We start from the raw sequence: 13,736 nt of genomic DNA on the forward strand, positions 1-13,736 counted from the left end.
CTGCAGCTTTCAGTTTGTGACAGGCAGACAGATAAGTGAGCCTTGTCTATGGTCGTCTTGTCTTAATTGAACAATTTAGAATTAAATGTAAAACAACCAGTCACGTAGGCGGTAGCAAGCTGTGATGTACCGATCGAGGCCGGAGAAACCGCGATTCCCTCATTAATGTAAATCGCGCAGGCTCAAGCGCAGCCCGGCGCTGCACCAACCCACTAACCTCGCGCGCGCCGGGGACATCCGTGAAAACCATGCATCAGCTTAGTTACGAGGCCGTTAAATACTAACATTACTAACTAACGTCTTCGGTTAAAGAGGCAACCTGCTATTTCAACCGAACAAACGCACGTAGTCATTTCATTTCAGAAATAAGAACTTTTTATGGTCCATAAAGCTAAATGCCTAGTAAGTATTTTCATGTTTTTAATTGTAAATAAATTAATTATAACTGTGGGACAATTTACACCACACAGGACATTACCTAGTCCGACACCAAAAAAAGCTCAAGTTAACTAATTTTAAAAATATGTATTATCTATGCTCGTAAGCTTGTAAGTAAGTAATAGAACAGGCTCTTACTTATTCTTATAACTTTCTTTGCATAAGAACTATTTCTTAGAAGTTCTAAGCTAAGAATTACTAAGCAAGCTATAATGTTAGCGTGTAATGAAGAAGGCAATTACCTATGTTAGAGCGCCAGCCATGCGAAGTTGTAGAATTCTTAGCTAGTAAAATGATCGTAGTACCTTAGTCGGCATGGATAACCGTTTTTATCATTTTCTACTGCCTCTAGTGCGCAGAATGAAGTTACAGTCCCTGACAGTTCACACATTATCATTATGCAACGCCGATTTATCTATCTTGCATTAATTTAACTGCCAGAACTCATTATCTGTAGTGCCTTTGCCGTTGCGGCTTTAAAAGCGAAAGTGTGTCATTAATAATCCACCGCAAATGGTACTTGATTCTTACTTAGCATTTTTTTTTAAGTGTGAAATTATTTGTTAATATATTTTTCAAGATTGTGGATATGACAAAATTTCCAAAGTTAAATACCTAAATTACAAAAATTTAAAACAAGACTTATTTAAAAAAAAAAACAGCCAAGAGCGGGTCGGACACGCCCAAAATAAGGTTCCGTAGCCATTACGAAAAAAATAAGTAATATTTTTCTAAGGCTTTCGTATTTTATACGGAATCTTCCAAGTTTAGGTATATTTTACACTATTACCTACTACCTATTACCTACTGGCTGCTATTTACCTACTCTTAAACTACTAATAATTCTAAAGCAAACTTAGCCGTTATAGTTTTTTTTATATTTTTCCACCCACCGGTTTAGATTTTAGAGGGGGGGGGGAGGCGCTCGATTTTCATGAAAATTTGCACTCTAAAGTTGAATATTTCGCAAACAAATCACTGAATCAAAAAATCGTCTAAGCAAACCTATACGAGTAGGGTTGGATGAAAAAAAAGTCACCCCCACTTTACACGTCTAAGGGAGATACCCTAAAAATTTTTTTTTTTTTTTTATTGTACCATTTTTTCGGCATAGTTTACATATATGTCCGTGCAAAATTACAGCTTTCTAGCATTGATAGTCCCTGAGCAAAGCCGCGGACGGACAGACAGACAGACAGACAGACATGGCGAAACTATAAGGGTTTCATTTTTGCCATTTTGGCTCCGGAACCCTAAAAATGTACACTTGACAATGATAATGATAATGATAAATTTATTTGTCAAACAGGTACAACAAACAGATCTGATTAAAATATTTCCATAGAACTCGTATGTTTTGCCGTTAGGCGTACAAATATTTTGCAGTTATAGGTACATCTAAACATTCAGGAGACCCACTTGCTCGTTTGCCATCCAGTCGTATAAAAAAAAAAAAATCTAAACATTCTAATGACTTAATAAAATAAATAATTAAACATGCAGCATTAATTAAAACAACTCAGTCAAAAATAATTTGTACAATAAAGTATACAGTCTAAACAAATTAAAAAATTCTTTGCTGGCATACTTAAAAAACAACGCTGTTCACGTTCATATACGGTTATTTGCCTCAGCACCGAAACTATCAGAGATGCCATTACATTTCAAATATAGGCATTGGACAATGAGCGACATTGATGTCGAGTTGGCGACGCCTCCCAAGTAAGGTCTTAGTGGCACGATCATTCCACTCCATGTCAGCACATAAGGTAACCCCCGCGCCCCATTAGAGAGCGAACAACAAATTACAATTTCATTCAATGTAAATCCTGAGACTTTACTCCACCTAATGGTTGAACTTAGACACGGCTAATACTTCACAGACAAGGAGATTAAGCTGTTCATGCCTCCTATTGTGCAGTGATGGATGCAATGAATTTATCTTTCACGTGATAGGGCATATGATGAAGTCGGATTGCTCCCGGGATTATCTTTAATGGTGTAATGTAAACTGAATGTATCCTGATCTTGAAGTATCTATTATGATGTAAGATTAACTACAATGTTTGGTTTCTATTAACAACTTAATTTGTCACAATTGCCCTGAACATATAAAACGTACTTACAGCAGCACAATAACATTCACTACACTGAATATTATATGAATTGAATTCGTGACCACAATACTGTAATCTCAGCCCTTTAATGCGGAAATCTACCTCTAAAGGACAATATAACAGGTATCAATATTTGCCGATATCTGATGAAAATCTTGACGATATTATCGTGACCAAATACAAAAATAATATCAAGGTAATTTATTAGGTACATATAAAGCGTAAAGCACTTTCAACTTATGGACGAACCCACGGATAAGATTAAAAAGACAATAAAAAATAAACATTTCATACACAAAAAAGACGCGACGTCGTCCATAGTGTGCCAACCAGTATAGTATGGTGAAACGTAAATAGCAGGTTGAAGGCATCCGGCTCATTGAATGCGCTGACCCCATCTGATCGGTGCTCGGGGCGAGCTGAACGTGCCGGCACATTCAGTGCCAATGCTACCCAACATGGGAATGCATCTGAGATACCTATACCGGAATCTGTTACTAATACTCAGAAGAAATCGTTGTCCATATTGCATCTTGTAAAAGTTATAAAATATCTAATTATAGGAACACGTGTAGTTCACTAACATTATTTTCGTCATCGAATATATACGTTAGCTAATATGCAATCAAAATCGGTTAATGACTAAGTGGTATTTAGTTTATTCAGTGCCTTTCGCTTAGGAATAACCATGAGAATCGGTTAAGACAAGCCAGGACTATATTTATGCACGTATAAAACGTTAATGGGCACATTATGCTCAGTTGCATTGATAGACTATCGATGTAGTTACATGTCGTTGTAAAGGGGCACTATAGGTCTAGAAGCGACCCAGTCAACGTGGTCCTCGATATTGGCACTTGACCTTTTTATACGGGTCAACATATTACTACGACAGAGTCTCACAGACTGGCTAACTAAGCCCACTAAGCCTGCGATTGGGATCAATATGATGGGCTTAATTATCATAACTACGTTCTTAGTGGTTGAGACAATGGATAATATACGAGAAGTGGCGAAAAAGCTATTGCATCGCGGGTTTATGGCAGTTTTGCGTGCAGGTTATGAGAACTCGAAGCAAGATAAATACATCACTATACAGGCTGTAACATTTAGATCGGTCAGTATGGGAAAGTCTGAAACTATAAGACATACGAAGATCTGTTCTTCGGAACCATGCCATCGATTTTAGCAACAAGCAAAACTGCATTCATACATTAAAAAAAAACTTAGGGAATCAGCTCGGGAATCGAACCCAGTCGTTTTGAAAAATAAAACATAAATTATTCCTATTTGGATAGGTACCGGTAGTGTAGGTCATAAGCAATAAATGTTACTTACTATGAAACACGGTATCTAGCTAGAATGAATAAAATGCATTGTATTTCATATTCTTTAATAATGTAAGTTTTACTTTTCAAAACGTCCGGGTTCAATTTCCGAGCTGAATACAAAGTTTTTTTTAATGTATGAATGCAGTATTTCTTGTTACTAAAATTGATGACCATGGTTCCTAAGAACAGATTTTCATATGTCTTATAGTTCCAGACTTTCCCATACTGACTGATATGAATGTTACACCCTGTGTAGGGTTATGAAACAGTAAACAACTAAACAGTACCTATCACCAAATTTCCATCTGAACTAACAAAGGGCAGTTAAATTACGTTTCTTTACATAGAACTACGAGTAACTAGTAGGTTCAGTAGAACTTTGTTTCGAATGCTCTTTTTTTTAGGGTTCCGGAGCCAAAATGGCAAAAACGGAACCCTTATAGTTTCGCCATGTCTGTCTGTCTGTCCGTCCGCGGCTTTGCTCAGGGACTATCAATGCTAGAGGCTGTAATTTTGCACGGATATATATGTAAATTATGCCGATAAAATGGTACAATAAAAAACTAAAAAAAAATTTTTTAGGGTACCTATCTGCCATAGACGTAAAGTGGGGTAATTTTTTATCTCATCCAACCCTATAGTGTGGGGTATCGTTGGATAGGTCTTTTAAAACCATTAGGGGTTTGCTAAGTAAGACGTTTTTCGATTCATTGATTTTTTTGCGAAATATTCTACTTTAAAGTGCAAATTTTCAATAAAATCGAGCGTCCCTCCCCCCCTCTAGATTCCGCATAAAATACGAAATCCTTAGAAAATATTACTTAATTTTTTCGTAATGGCTACGGAACCCTATTTTGGGCGTGTCCGACACGCTCTACGCCGGTTTTTTTCAAATCACATAGACTCCTATTATACTCGTAATTCCTACACATAAAAATACCAATTGCAAAGGAATGCATAAATTTTTTACCCCAGGACTTCTTCTCGTAAATCCGAATCTATGTAGTTCCCGAAGACATTTAAACCTGAACAAAAATAGTATACCCTTACACGTCGCAACAGAACTGACGTTTATAGACGTGTAATTTAATTTCATAATGGACGCGCTGATCAAATAACTATCACGCCGTGAGGGACGCCTTGCAATGCATGAATCTAAGAAGATTTCCCTGGGCGGTTCGTTCAACCGTGTGCAACCGCGCGGCCTCTTCTAGACAGCGAGAATATAAATAATTGCCGCATCAGGTGTGAAACGTGAAGTAAATTATCCATAACTAGCAGAATTGAAATTTCCAAGTTATAGAGCAATCTATCGGTAACAATGCCAAGCCGAGATTGCAATCTTATTTTACAAATTCGATCAAGCTAACGACACGCAAATAGAAGAGTAGATAACTACTTTACACAAACCTTCCAAATCATTATTGTTGGGGTACATCGTAAGAAAGATGTTATTAGTATCGGACAGTTGTCGTTTGAAGTTGACAATACCAGACAATTTGTTTTTTAACCCCAGTACAGCGACATTTCCACAATAAAGTGGACGAACACGCCGAGATACGAACCGTTACAAACGCGCGTAGTACGTGACCGTCGATATACCTCGCCGGTTTGCACTACTGCATTGTTAATAATAATGTCGATAAAAGAACAAATTATATACCAACTCATTCTGGACGCTGCTATCGAAAGTTTGATCAGGTTTTTTCGTTAAAAATCTATGCTAAATTCAGTGACAGTAGGAGTGACTTATTTATATTAGAAGCCTCCTACTAAAACTAGAATCATTACACATCTTTTTCGCTAATACCTACATAAGGGCAAGCAATATGAAGTTGGGCGTTGATCAGTTGAGTCAGTCATTCATTCAATCAATCAGAACTATTATTTTTATATGTATTGATTATACCGCTAATATATATATCAGACAATAAAGATAGGATATCTAAGCAGTATACAGAATGATTTCCCATGGCTTAGACCTGAAATTAGAAAAAGTAATTGCCAACTTTATTGTTACATAATGATACGCATATGTGGTTTATAGCAACATAGCGTGCCTTGTATAGTAGTGCAAATGAGCATTAATTGCAGTAAGAGGCAATTACGACGATGATGCCCTCTGATTGCATCATAATTGTTTCGCCGATTCTTCCCACACATTAATCGTAAATCAAATTCTAGCTATGTTGCCAAGGCCAATAAAAATTAAACCCATACGAATGTCCATTCTAATCTTGGCATGGTCAAAAATTTGATTTTAGTTATTGATATAAAGAGTCATAATTTGTACTTATTTGACTTAGTGCCAATGGCCGTTGACACATTTCGCGAGAGCTGTATATTCAATGTCACAGTTAAGTGTAAGCAGCGAGAGTCATAGCGAAAAACAATAAAAAAATTGAAATATACAATTAAGACGTGAGGATTTACATTGGTGATTATAAAATGAAAAAAATAATGTTTTCTCTTGTTACAGATAGCGCACGTTGCCACGGCCACTCACCGCCAACACAATGCGGCTCCTCCTCAGTTTTATGTTAGTGGTGTGCGCCGCTGATGCTGCGAAGAAATTCGAGGGAACATTACGATCTGCGGCGGAGGCACCGCCACAAGACAATATAGCTGTAGAATCGGGATCACCTGAACAGACAGTAGTGGCTGCCCCTGAAGATTACAAAAATCCGGGAGCTCCACCTCCTCCTGAAACTTCATCCGAAGCTCCGGCGGCAGAAGATGCCCCGGCTGAAGTGCCAGAGACAGCTTCGGGAGGCGTCCCTCCTTCAGCACCAAGTGGTGCTTCAGCGCCCTCAGCGCCTGCTAATTCGCTAGAAGAATGTGATCCAGAAATGATAGGATTTGAACTTGTCACTGGGTATGTGTTAATAATTTATTAAATTGCAAAACTCAGGATTACACGTAAATAAACAGAAACAGGTAGCGCTCAAGCGGAGGACTGACCGATAATTGCATCAGTAATTAAGTCAATTAAGCCCTTGGAACGTTTAGAAACTTTATCGAGATCCGACATCACTTTAAAAATCCTCTATAAATTCACCCTGCTATCGTGGGGCTATATTAAGTGTTAAAATGATATTGCTTTTTTTTATAAAATGTTAAGTAATTTGCAATGAGGAAAAAATGCATCGATATCATAACCGATATGACAACCCGTAACATTACTAACTGAGGGTCTTTATGAATGTGTACAGGTATGTGTTCTCGGCACCATCTCACATACTGGACGACATCCCTGGTACTTTGATGTTGACTGACTGCCTCGAGCAGTGCCAAGCCAATGACAGCTGTCGTGCCGTCAACTACGAGACTGGACTCTGTGTGCTCTTCAGTTCTGACTCGGATCAGCTGCCTGGTGAGTGATGATGAATACTTTTTTCGCATCAAACGAGCAACTAAGGCGCAAATAGATTTTATTGCAGAACCAGTATTTAACCGACACTCCTTCTGCATGCGATAATATCTTATCATAAATTCAATCTTTAACGTGTTAACTACAACGTAATTAATAAGTGGCTCATTGATACTGGATTTAATAAGTAGGTTTAATAAAAAAAAGTAAGCAGAACAAAAATTAAATGTATACGTGAAATTTATTTAAAAAAAAACGTTAACTACTAGAATGATTATTAACTAACGGTTAAAGATTGTTCTGGGATGATGAATAAAATTAATAAACGAGTACCGATGAAAACACAATAGCCTCGTTTGGTGTATGGTATATGGGGCACAGCAGGTGTGAACCTACATACACGGTACAATGATGTCGCAAACACTCTCGTTTGTCCGACATGGAGGTGTTAGTTCTCCAACGAGCGCGTTCAGATTTTTTGCTTCAAGACATCATTTGAATGCCGATAACGGCGTGACTGTGCACGTTGACCTCGCCTTATAGGAAAAAAATTATATACTCTCTCCGCGAAAAGGAAAACTTGACCTAGTGACGGCTCGAATATTAGTTATTTTGAGCTCGAGTCAATAGACCACGTCTTGACCTTAACCGAGCGGAGAGTAAATATTGTAGGTAATTATGCACGAGTAGCATGTTAAGCAATTTAGTTCGCTGTTCATTTGTCTTTAGAGTTTAACGTACCCACCGTTCAAGCATGAAAAATTGCGTGAAGCGGAGACGAAGTTACTTAATAATTTTGAGGAACACAAAATACCCTATATAATATAAATTATGCGGGCATCAAGTTTGAAAAGTATGAACTATGGTTACATCATGTTTGCAAGCCAATGGCCAAATAATTGCAAAAGTATTTAAAAATAACTTTAAATCATGATAAACTGTTGCTCTCGAAAAAGTTTCTCTCAGACCACAATCTCACCTCAAATAAATCTTAGCTTGCTTTGACCGGAATGAAATGGTTAAATCGTGATAACTATTTTGAGCCATCTCACTAATTGATCGTCTACAAAAAGAACATTATGGAATGTTTTTGTTCATTTCTCCAGCTTAGTGCAGATTTTTATTTAAAATTCAGATTTAAACGATAATTAAGACATGAGAGGTTTCTATCCATATCAAATTAGGAACGTATGGACGATGTTTCTGATCCCGAGCAAAAGTACCTAATCTCCCTTTAATTTAACATACCAGACCAGGCTCGGTACACTCTAGTATTATCGGTCATATTGAATTAAGGCGTACAAAACGATCTAAAATCCAGTGTTCAATTCGGAGAACCAAGCTGTGGGATCCAATTACTGATCGCTCGGTTCTGTGTAAATTTCCTTAAATTAGCTAAGGTTGAACGCGCTTCTTGATCACATAGCGTCTAGTCTTGGAGCGTAAAATATATAATGATGATGTAATACGATAGAACCGTACCTTACGAATACGTAACAAAATTAAGTAATAAGGTGTTGGGTTTAAATGAAGACTTTAAATTCAGATAGTCAAACTGCAAAGCTGACCCCAGGCTACTGACCTTTACAATTCGCAAAGAACACAATTGAGGCATCTTATACAACAGCTCTCCGTTCACAATCCAACCATACAGAATGCAGCACGCGCTCGTGCTATTAAAAAGTGGCGTATTGAAATACCAAAAATTCGTAGGAAATTAAGGAAGTATTGTTAACATTTGCTACGGTAACTTTGACAATTCCAATCGTGACAGACAGCGGTTGCTCTTTTATTCAAATATTATGACAAATCGTGACTACCTGAATCGATTTAATAACGTTAAGGAATAACAATTTGTCAGAAATAGTAACGCAGAGAAAACTGTAGGTAATGAACGATTTTTTGCAGGTGCGCTGACGAAATCACAGTTCCCTGTGTTCACGATATACGCCCAGAAGTCGTGTTTGGGTGTGAGGCCGTGCGAGCGAGCGTGGTGCTTCGACAGAGTCCGTGGCTATCACCTGAAGGGTCGCGGTAAACGGACTCACACCGTAGGCTCAAGACAGATGTGCTTGGACCTGTGCCTCGGAGAAAACGAGTTTGTCTGCAGGTTTGTAAACGATCATGTGAAAATTTATTCAAATGCTTTTTACCTTCTCTATTACCTGCTTTTATATTCTCTAAAGACATACTAGTTGGAAATTAAATTGCATTTCATGTTTAAATTAACTTTTTCTAAACAACAAGTCCAGCTAACAATCTGTCAGAAGCCGCTTATGATTGTGTTGTAATTGGCGATTTAACAAACAGCAATTATAATTCGGTAACCGTAACGGGAGTTATCTCTAAATAAATATTTACATTTGAGAATTTGTCTTACATGAACCGCAAGTGTTAAGGTGAACTTTGAAACCCAAATTATCTTAGCACAATGAGCATTTTTGATCAAATTTCATTATTTTTCTGTGGGTACATAGGCATAGGCATTATCACAACTCATGTCTGTTACTTCGTCTACAATTATATGAGGCAAAGCGAGAAGAGAAATAATGGTATAAGTACAAAGTTATTTTTTTAAAGCTTAAGATGATTTTTCATTGTTCATGTCTTTAACCAGATTTCCAAACAACTTGGTTCCTTCCTCACTCTTATTGAATCCGGGAGCAGTTTTCACTCTTTCAATAAAGTAAACCACAAACAAAAACAAAAGTGAAATTGGAAGTGAAATTTTAAATTTGTTGTAGCAGGAATATTAACGACATATTACGAGTACAGAATGATTGATAGCAGTATGGAAATTTTAAGCACTTAGCCTCCTCAGCACAAGATAATAGAAATTATGACTGCGGAGATTCTGTAACTTGATTTCATAGTCAAAGGCACACATAGCAAGGTTGGCATCATGCTGAGTTGGGACCATTTCGTGACAAAATTTATTTCCTTTTTTCTTTTTCTTTTATTTGTAAAAAATGTCACGAATAAATGTTTTTCTTTCTTTCTTTCTTTACATACGAGTACCTAGGTAACTACATGTTCTGTAGACCCGTATTCAACCAGCTAGGCCTTTGATTCAGGCAATGCTACCAAATACAAGCTTGTCTGTAATTAAGATTAGATCACAAAAAAATACAGATTTAAGACATAAATTATATACAAAGAAATGAACAAAGTGGACCGTGCGGTGGGCGGAGTGCACCGTGACCTGTGAACTCTCTCAGACCGACCACGATTGTGCGGTGCGCAACTAGACTGAGAGGGCAATCTTTGAAAACTTAATGCAGACAAAGCAAACAAATAAAAACCATCATACATTAATTAAATAAGGAGAAATGTGAATAATTGTGTACAAGCTTATAGTTACGTTAAACTAGCAATTATTGCAAGGAATGTCTGTTTACTTCCAATAAAAAGTGAATATTTATTCCGCTGTTATTAAATTGTGCAGAATAGCCAGAATAAACAGTGGCCATAGAAAATATTTCTTTTTAACAGAATCGTTAAAACTCCGACATTCATTGAAAAAATAATAATTGCGTAGCATTTATAAGTTAGGCATCTTCTAAGTAAGGTTTAGTAGGGCTTAGTAAGTCTTAAAGCCAATTAACGGACCAGTCTCAATTCAATTCAAGTTTTTGCAATTAACAAATGGATTTTGTTATTTTTATGGAATATGAAAGCATTTTTTTTTATTATTCGACTGGATGGCAAACGAGCAAGTGGGTTTCCTGATAGTAAGAGATCACCAACGCCCATAAACATCTGCAACACCAATTTTAGCGCGAACACAATTTTAACTTTTAAAACTGAAGACGTTAGTCAAATATCTATACGAAACAAAATTACTGATAACGCGGTAGTTTTGAGACATAAATTGGTGGTACATATCCTTAATATTGAATAATATAAATGGCTGACACCCCTTTAATACTCAACCATTTTAAACATCGGTATTAATTTAAGTATAATATAGAATGCAGTATTTCTTTTTCACTATTCCAGATGTTCAAAGTTATTCCGTTTAAGCAAATTAGTTACCAGAAAAGACACGCATAATATTTTGAAGTCAACTTGGCGATAACTTTGAACTGACCATTACAATCGCACTAACAAGACAGGACAATAGACGTTGTAGCGGGTCATGTCTCTATCCCATTCAATCAGATCCGTTCAGTGACCCGTGTCAAATCGCATCAAGGACCAGCACCCGTAACTAGTCAATTGTTATTTCTATTCTTCAAACGTAACTCTACTAAATTTAAGACTCCATCTCTCCATTAATCATTTTAAACAAATCTTCATCTGAATCGGACTGTGCTACAATACAAAACAACTCATTAGGTTGACACATTCCATATGCTTATTTACGGTTAGACCCGATAACGAAGTCGATCAGACTTCACCGGTCGCCTTAGATGGTGGGACTTGCGGCACATCTTTGTTGCGCACCCCACTGGGTAAGTCAAGGCCTCTTCCTGGTAGCCGTTTCGTTGAATTCTACAAACGAGCATTATATACAAAGCAGGGAGGCCAATTGCACGGCCTGCGTCTCAGGCGTCTAATGTAGCAGAACACGACTGTCCTATTGTGTTTATTTCCTTGTACGGTTTTTGATATCATTAACATAAATAGTATCCTGCATCCGACATTCACATTCGGCGCTGCGGCGGCGAGTATTGCGAGCACTTCCACTTCGTCTTGTAACTAGACCTTTTCGTCGTATTGCCCAGTCGCTGTAGGTAACGGTAACAAATTCACCCCAAAAGCTTTTTTGTGTGAGAAATGGAGGTCGTACAGTAACCAATTCCACGACTTCGCGCCTTTGGATTTTCCGTTAAAAAATATACGATTACATCGCGATTTTACGTGGTCGTGTCGTAGTGGAGTATAGTTTGACACGTGTACCGTTGGGTTGGGTACAAATCGTCGTATCTCCATTGAAACAAGCGGGCGTAGCGGCGCACCCCGGGCGGCGCGGATCGCGATCGTCGCCAGTCACGACATTTGGGAAATATTCCCTGGACGTGGCGGGCCCTGCCGCCGCCTGCGCCTCGCCACCGTTCCGATGCGCTGCGGTGGTGTGGGAGCGGGTTATCCTATCGCTTCTTACTTCCATGATACGATGCTGATACACACACATTGTTCTTGGTTCTTAAATTATTTTTCTAATTCTTTTTCCGTTTAAAATATATGATCTATCACATCCGTAACCCATAAAATGCAACATCTCAACATAGCGTGGTCAACATAGAGTCAGACCAATTTATTTCAATCCCTATAAAGACAACCCTCCAGGCATATCGGGTAATCTCACAGCTTAAATTACAACTAATAAAAAAGATGGTATACCATATAAATGACCTATTCTTTGCTTACTACATATTGCTAGGAGCCTAGGACCACCAGAGCGGAAGATTCATAATGGATATTACATTATGTATCGATATTATACTAATTTAGAGAGGTAAGGGTATGTTCAAGTATTGTATAGTCAAATATAGAAGAAATACTGGATGTCTTGTTTAAATAAATAATAAATAAATAAATATCACGGGACAATTCACACCAATTGACCTAGTCCCAAAGTAAGCTTAGCAAAGCTTGTGTTGTGGGTACTAAGCAACGGATAAATATAATTATATAGATAGATACATACTTAAATACATATTAAACACCCAAGACCCGAGAACAAACATTCGTATTCTCATACAAATATCTGCCCCGACACGGGAATCGAACCCGGACCTCAAGCTTCGTAGTCAGGTTCCCTAACCACTAGGCCATCTGGTCGTCAATCGTGTCGTGTTTATGTGCACCAGTGTAGGTAACTGTATACGTCAAGTGACTGCGGAGACGATGAGTAACTAGCATGGCATACATTTACAAAAGACGACAATCCTTATTATTTATATTATATTATATTAGTTAACTAATAAAAAATAAAAAAAACTTTTCAAAATAGCGGGATTTGTTTTGCACGCAGGAGTAATTGAAAATTGAAAGAAATAAAACAGATTAGTTAACACCACTTAGTTTTTCTACCATGTTAATGAAAATACTTTAATCACCGAAACAGAAACCATCCAAATAAATCAATCAAGCTATCATAATAAATTACCACAAAAATACCTATTAGGATGGCCCGAGATAGGACATAAGACGTTTGCGCTATCTTTTCTGAAAATGCGTTCCCGCGGGTCAAACTGGTCATCTGATCGGGATCCACTTCGCATCAAGAGAAAATATTGAGTAGGATCAGCCACGATAACACGCTTGCGGGTGGTCACTAGCCAAAACAAAAGAAAACTAAAAAACATGAAGCGCATTTAGATTTTATACGTAGGTCTATTTGATACAAATTATTAATGTAAAACGAAATAAATCGTTTCAAATTCATACGGCATGTTGACGTTATTCATGTTATTGTTTGATGCGAAATTATATCAACCAGTTAGCTGCAATGACTGAATATCCTGGCCTGGA

At 37.6% G+C, this 13,736-nt stretch overlaps 2 protein-coding genes across 4 annotated transcripts in view; one reads left to right on the top strand and one right to left on the bottom strand.

Annotated features, from left to right (window-relative positions):
* The window catches only part of Atg16 (Autophagy-related 16), a 204,906-nt gene that overhangs the window by 156,973 nt on the left and 34,197 nt on the right, over window positions 1–13,736 (bottom strand). The gene's annotated exons all lie outside the window — the stretch shown is intronic.
* neo (ZP and PAN domain-containing protein neyo) overlaps window positions 1–13,736 on the top strand; it is a 69,068-nt gene that overhangs the window by 48,341 nt on the left and 6,991 nt on the right. The window contains exons 4-6 of the mRNA XM_074096304.1: window positions 6,366–6,761; window positions 7,099–7,259; window positions 9,165–9,366. Coding sequence (XP_073952405.1) covers window positions 6,403–6,761; window positions 7,099–7,259; window positions 9,165–9,366 — 722 coding nt within the window. The 5' untranslated portion in view covers window positions 6,366–6,402. The remainder of the gene's footprint in view (window positions 1–6,365; window positions 6,762–7,098; window positions 7,260–9,164; window positions 9,367–13,736) is intronic.

The sequence above is a fragment of the Choristoneura fumiferana genome, chromosome 13, assembly GCF_025370935.1.
Source record: "Choristoneura fumiferana chromosome 13, NRCan_CFum_1, whole genome shotgun sequence".
Lineage (NCBI taxonomy): Eukaryota > Metazoa > Arthropoda > Insecta > Lepidoptera > Tortricidae > Choristoneura > Choristoneura fumiferana.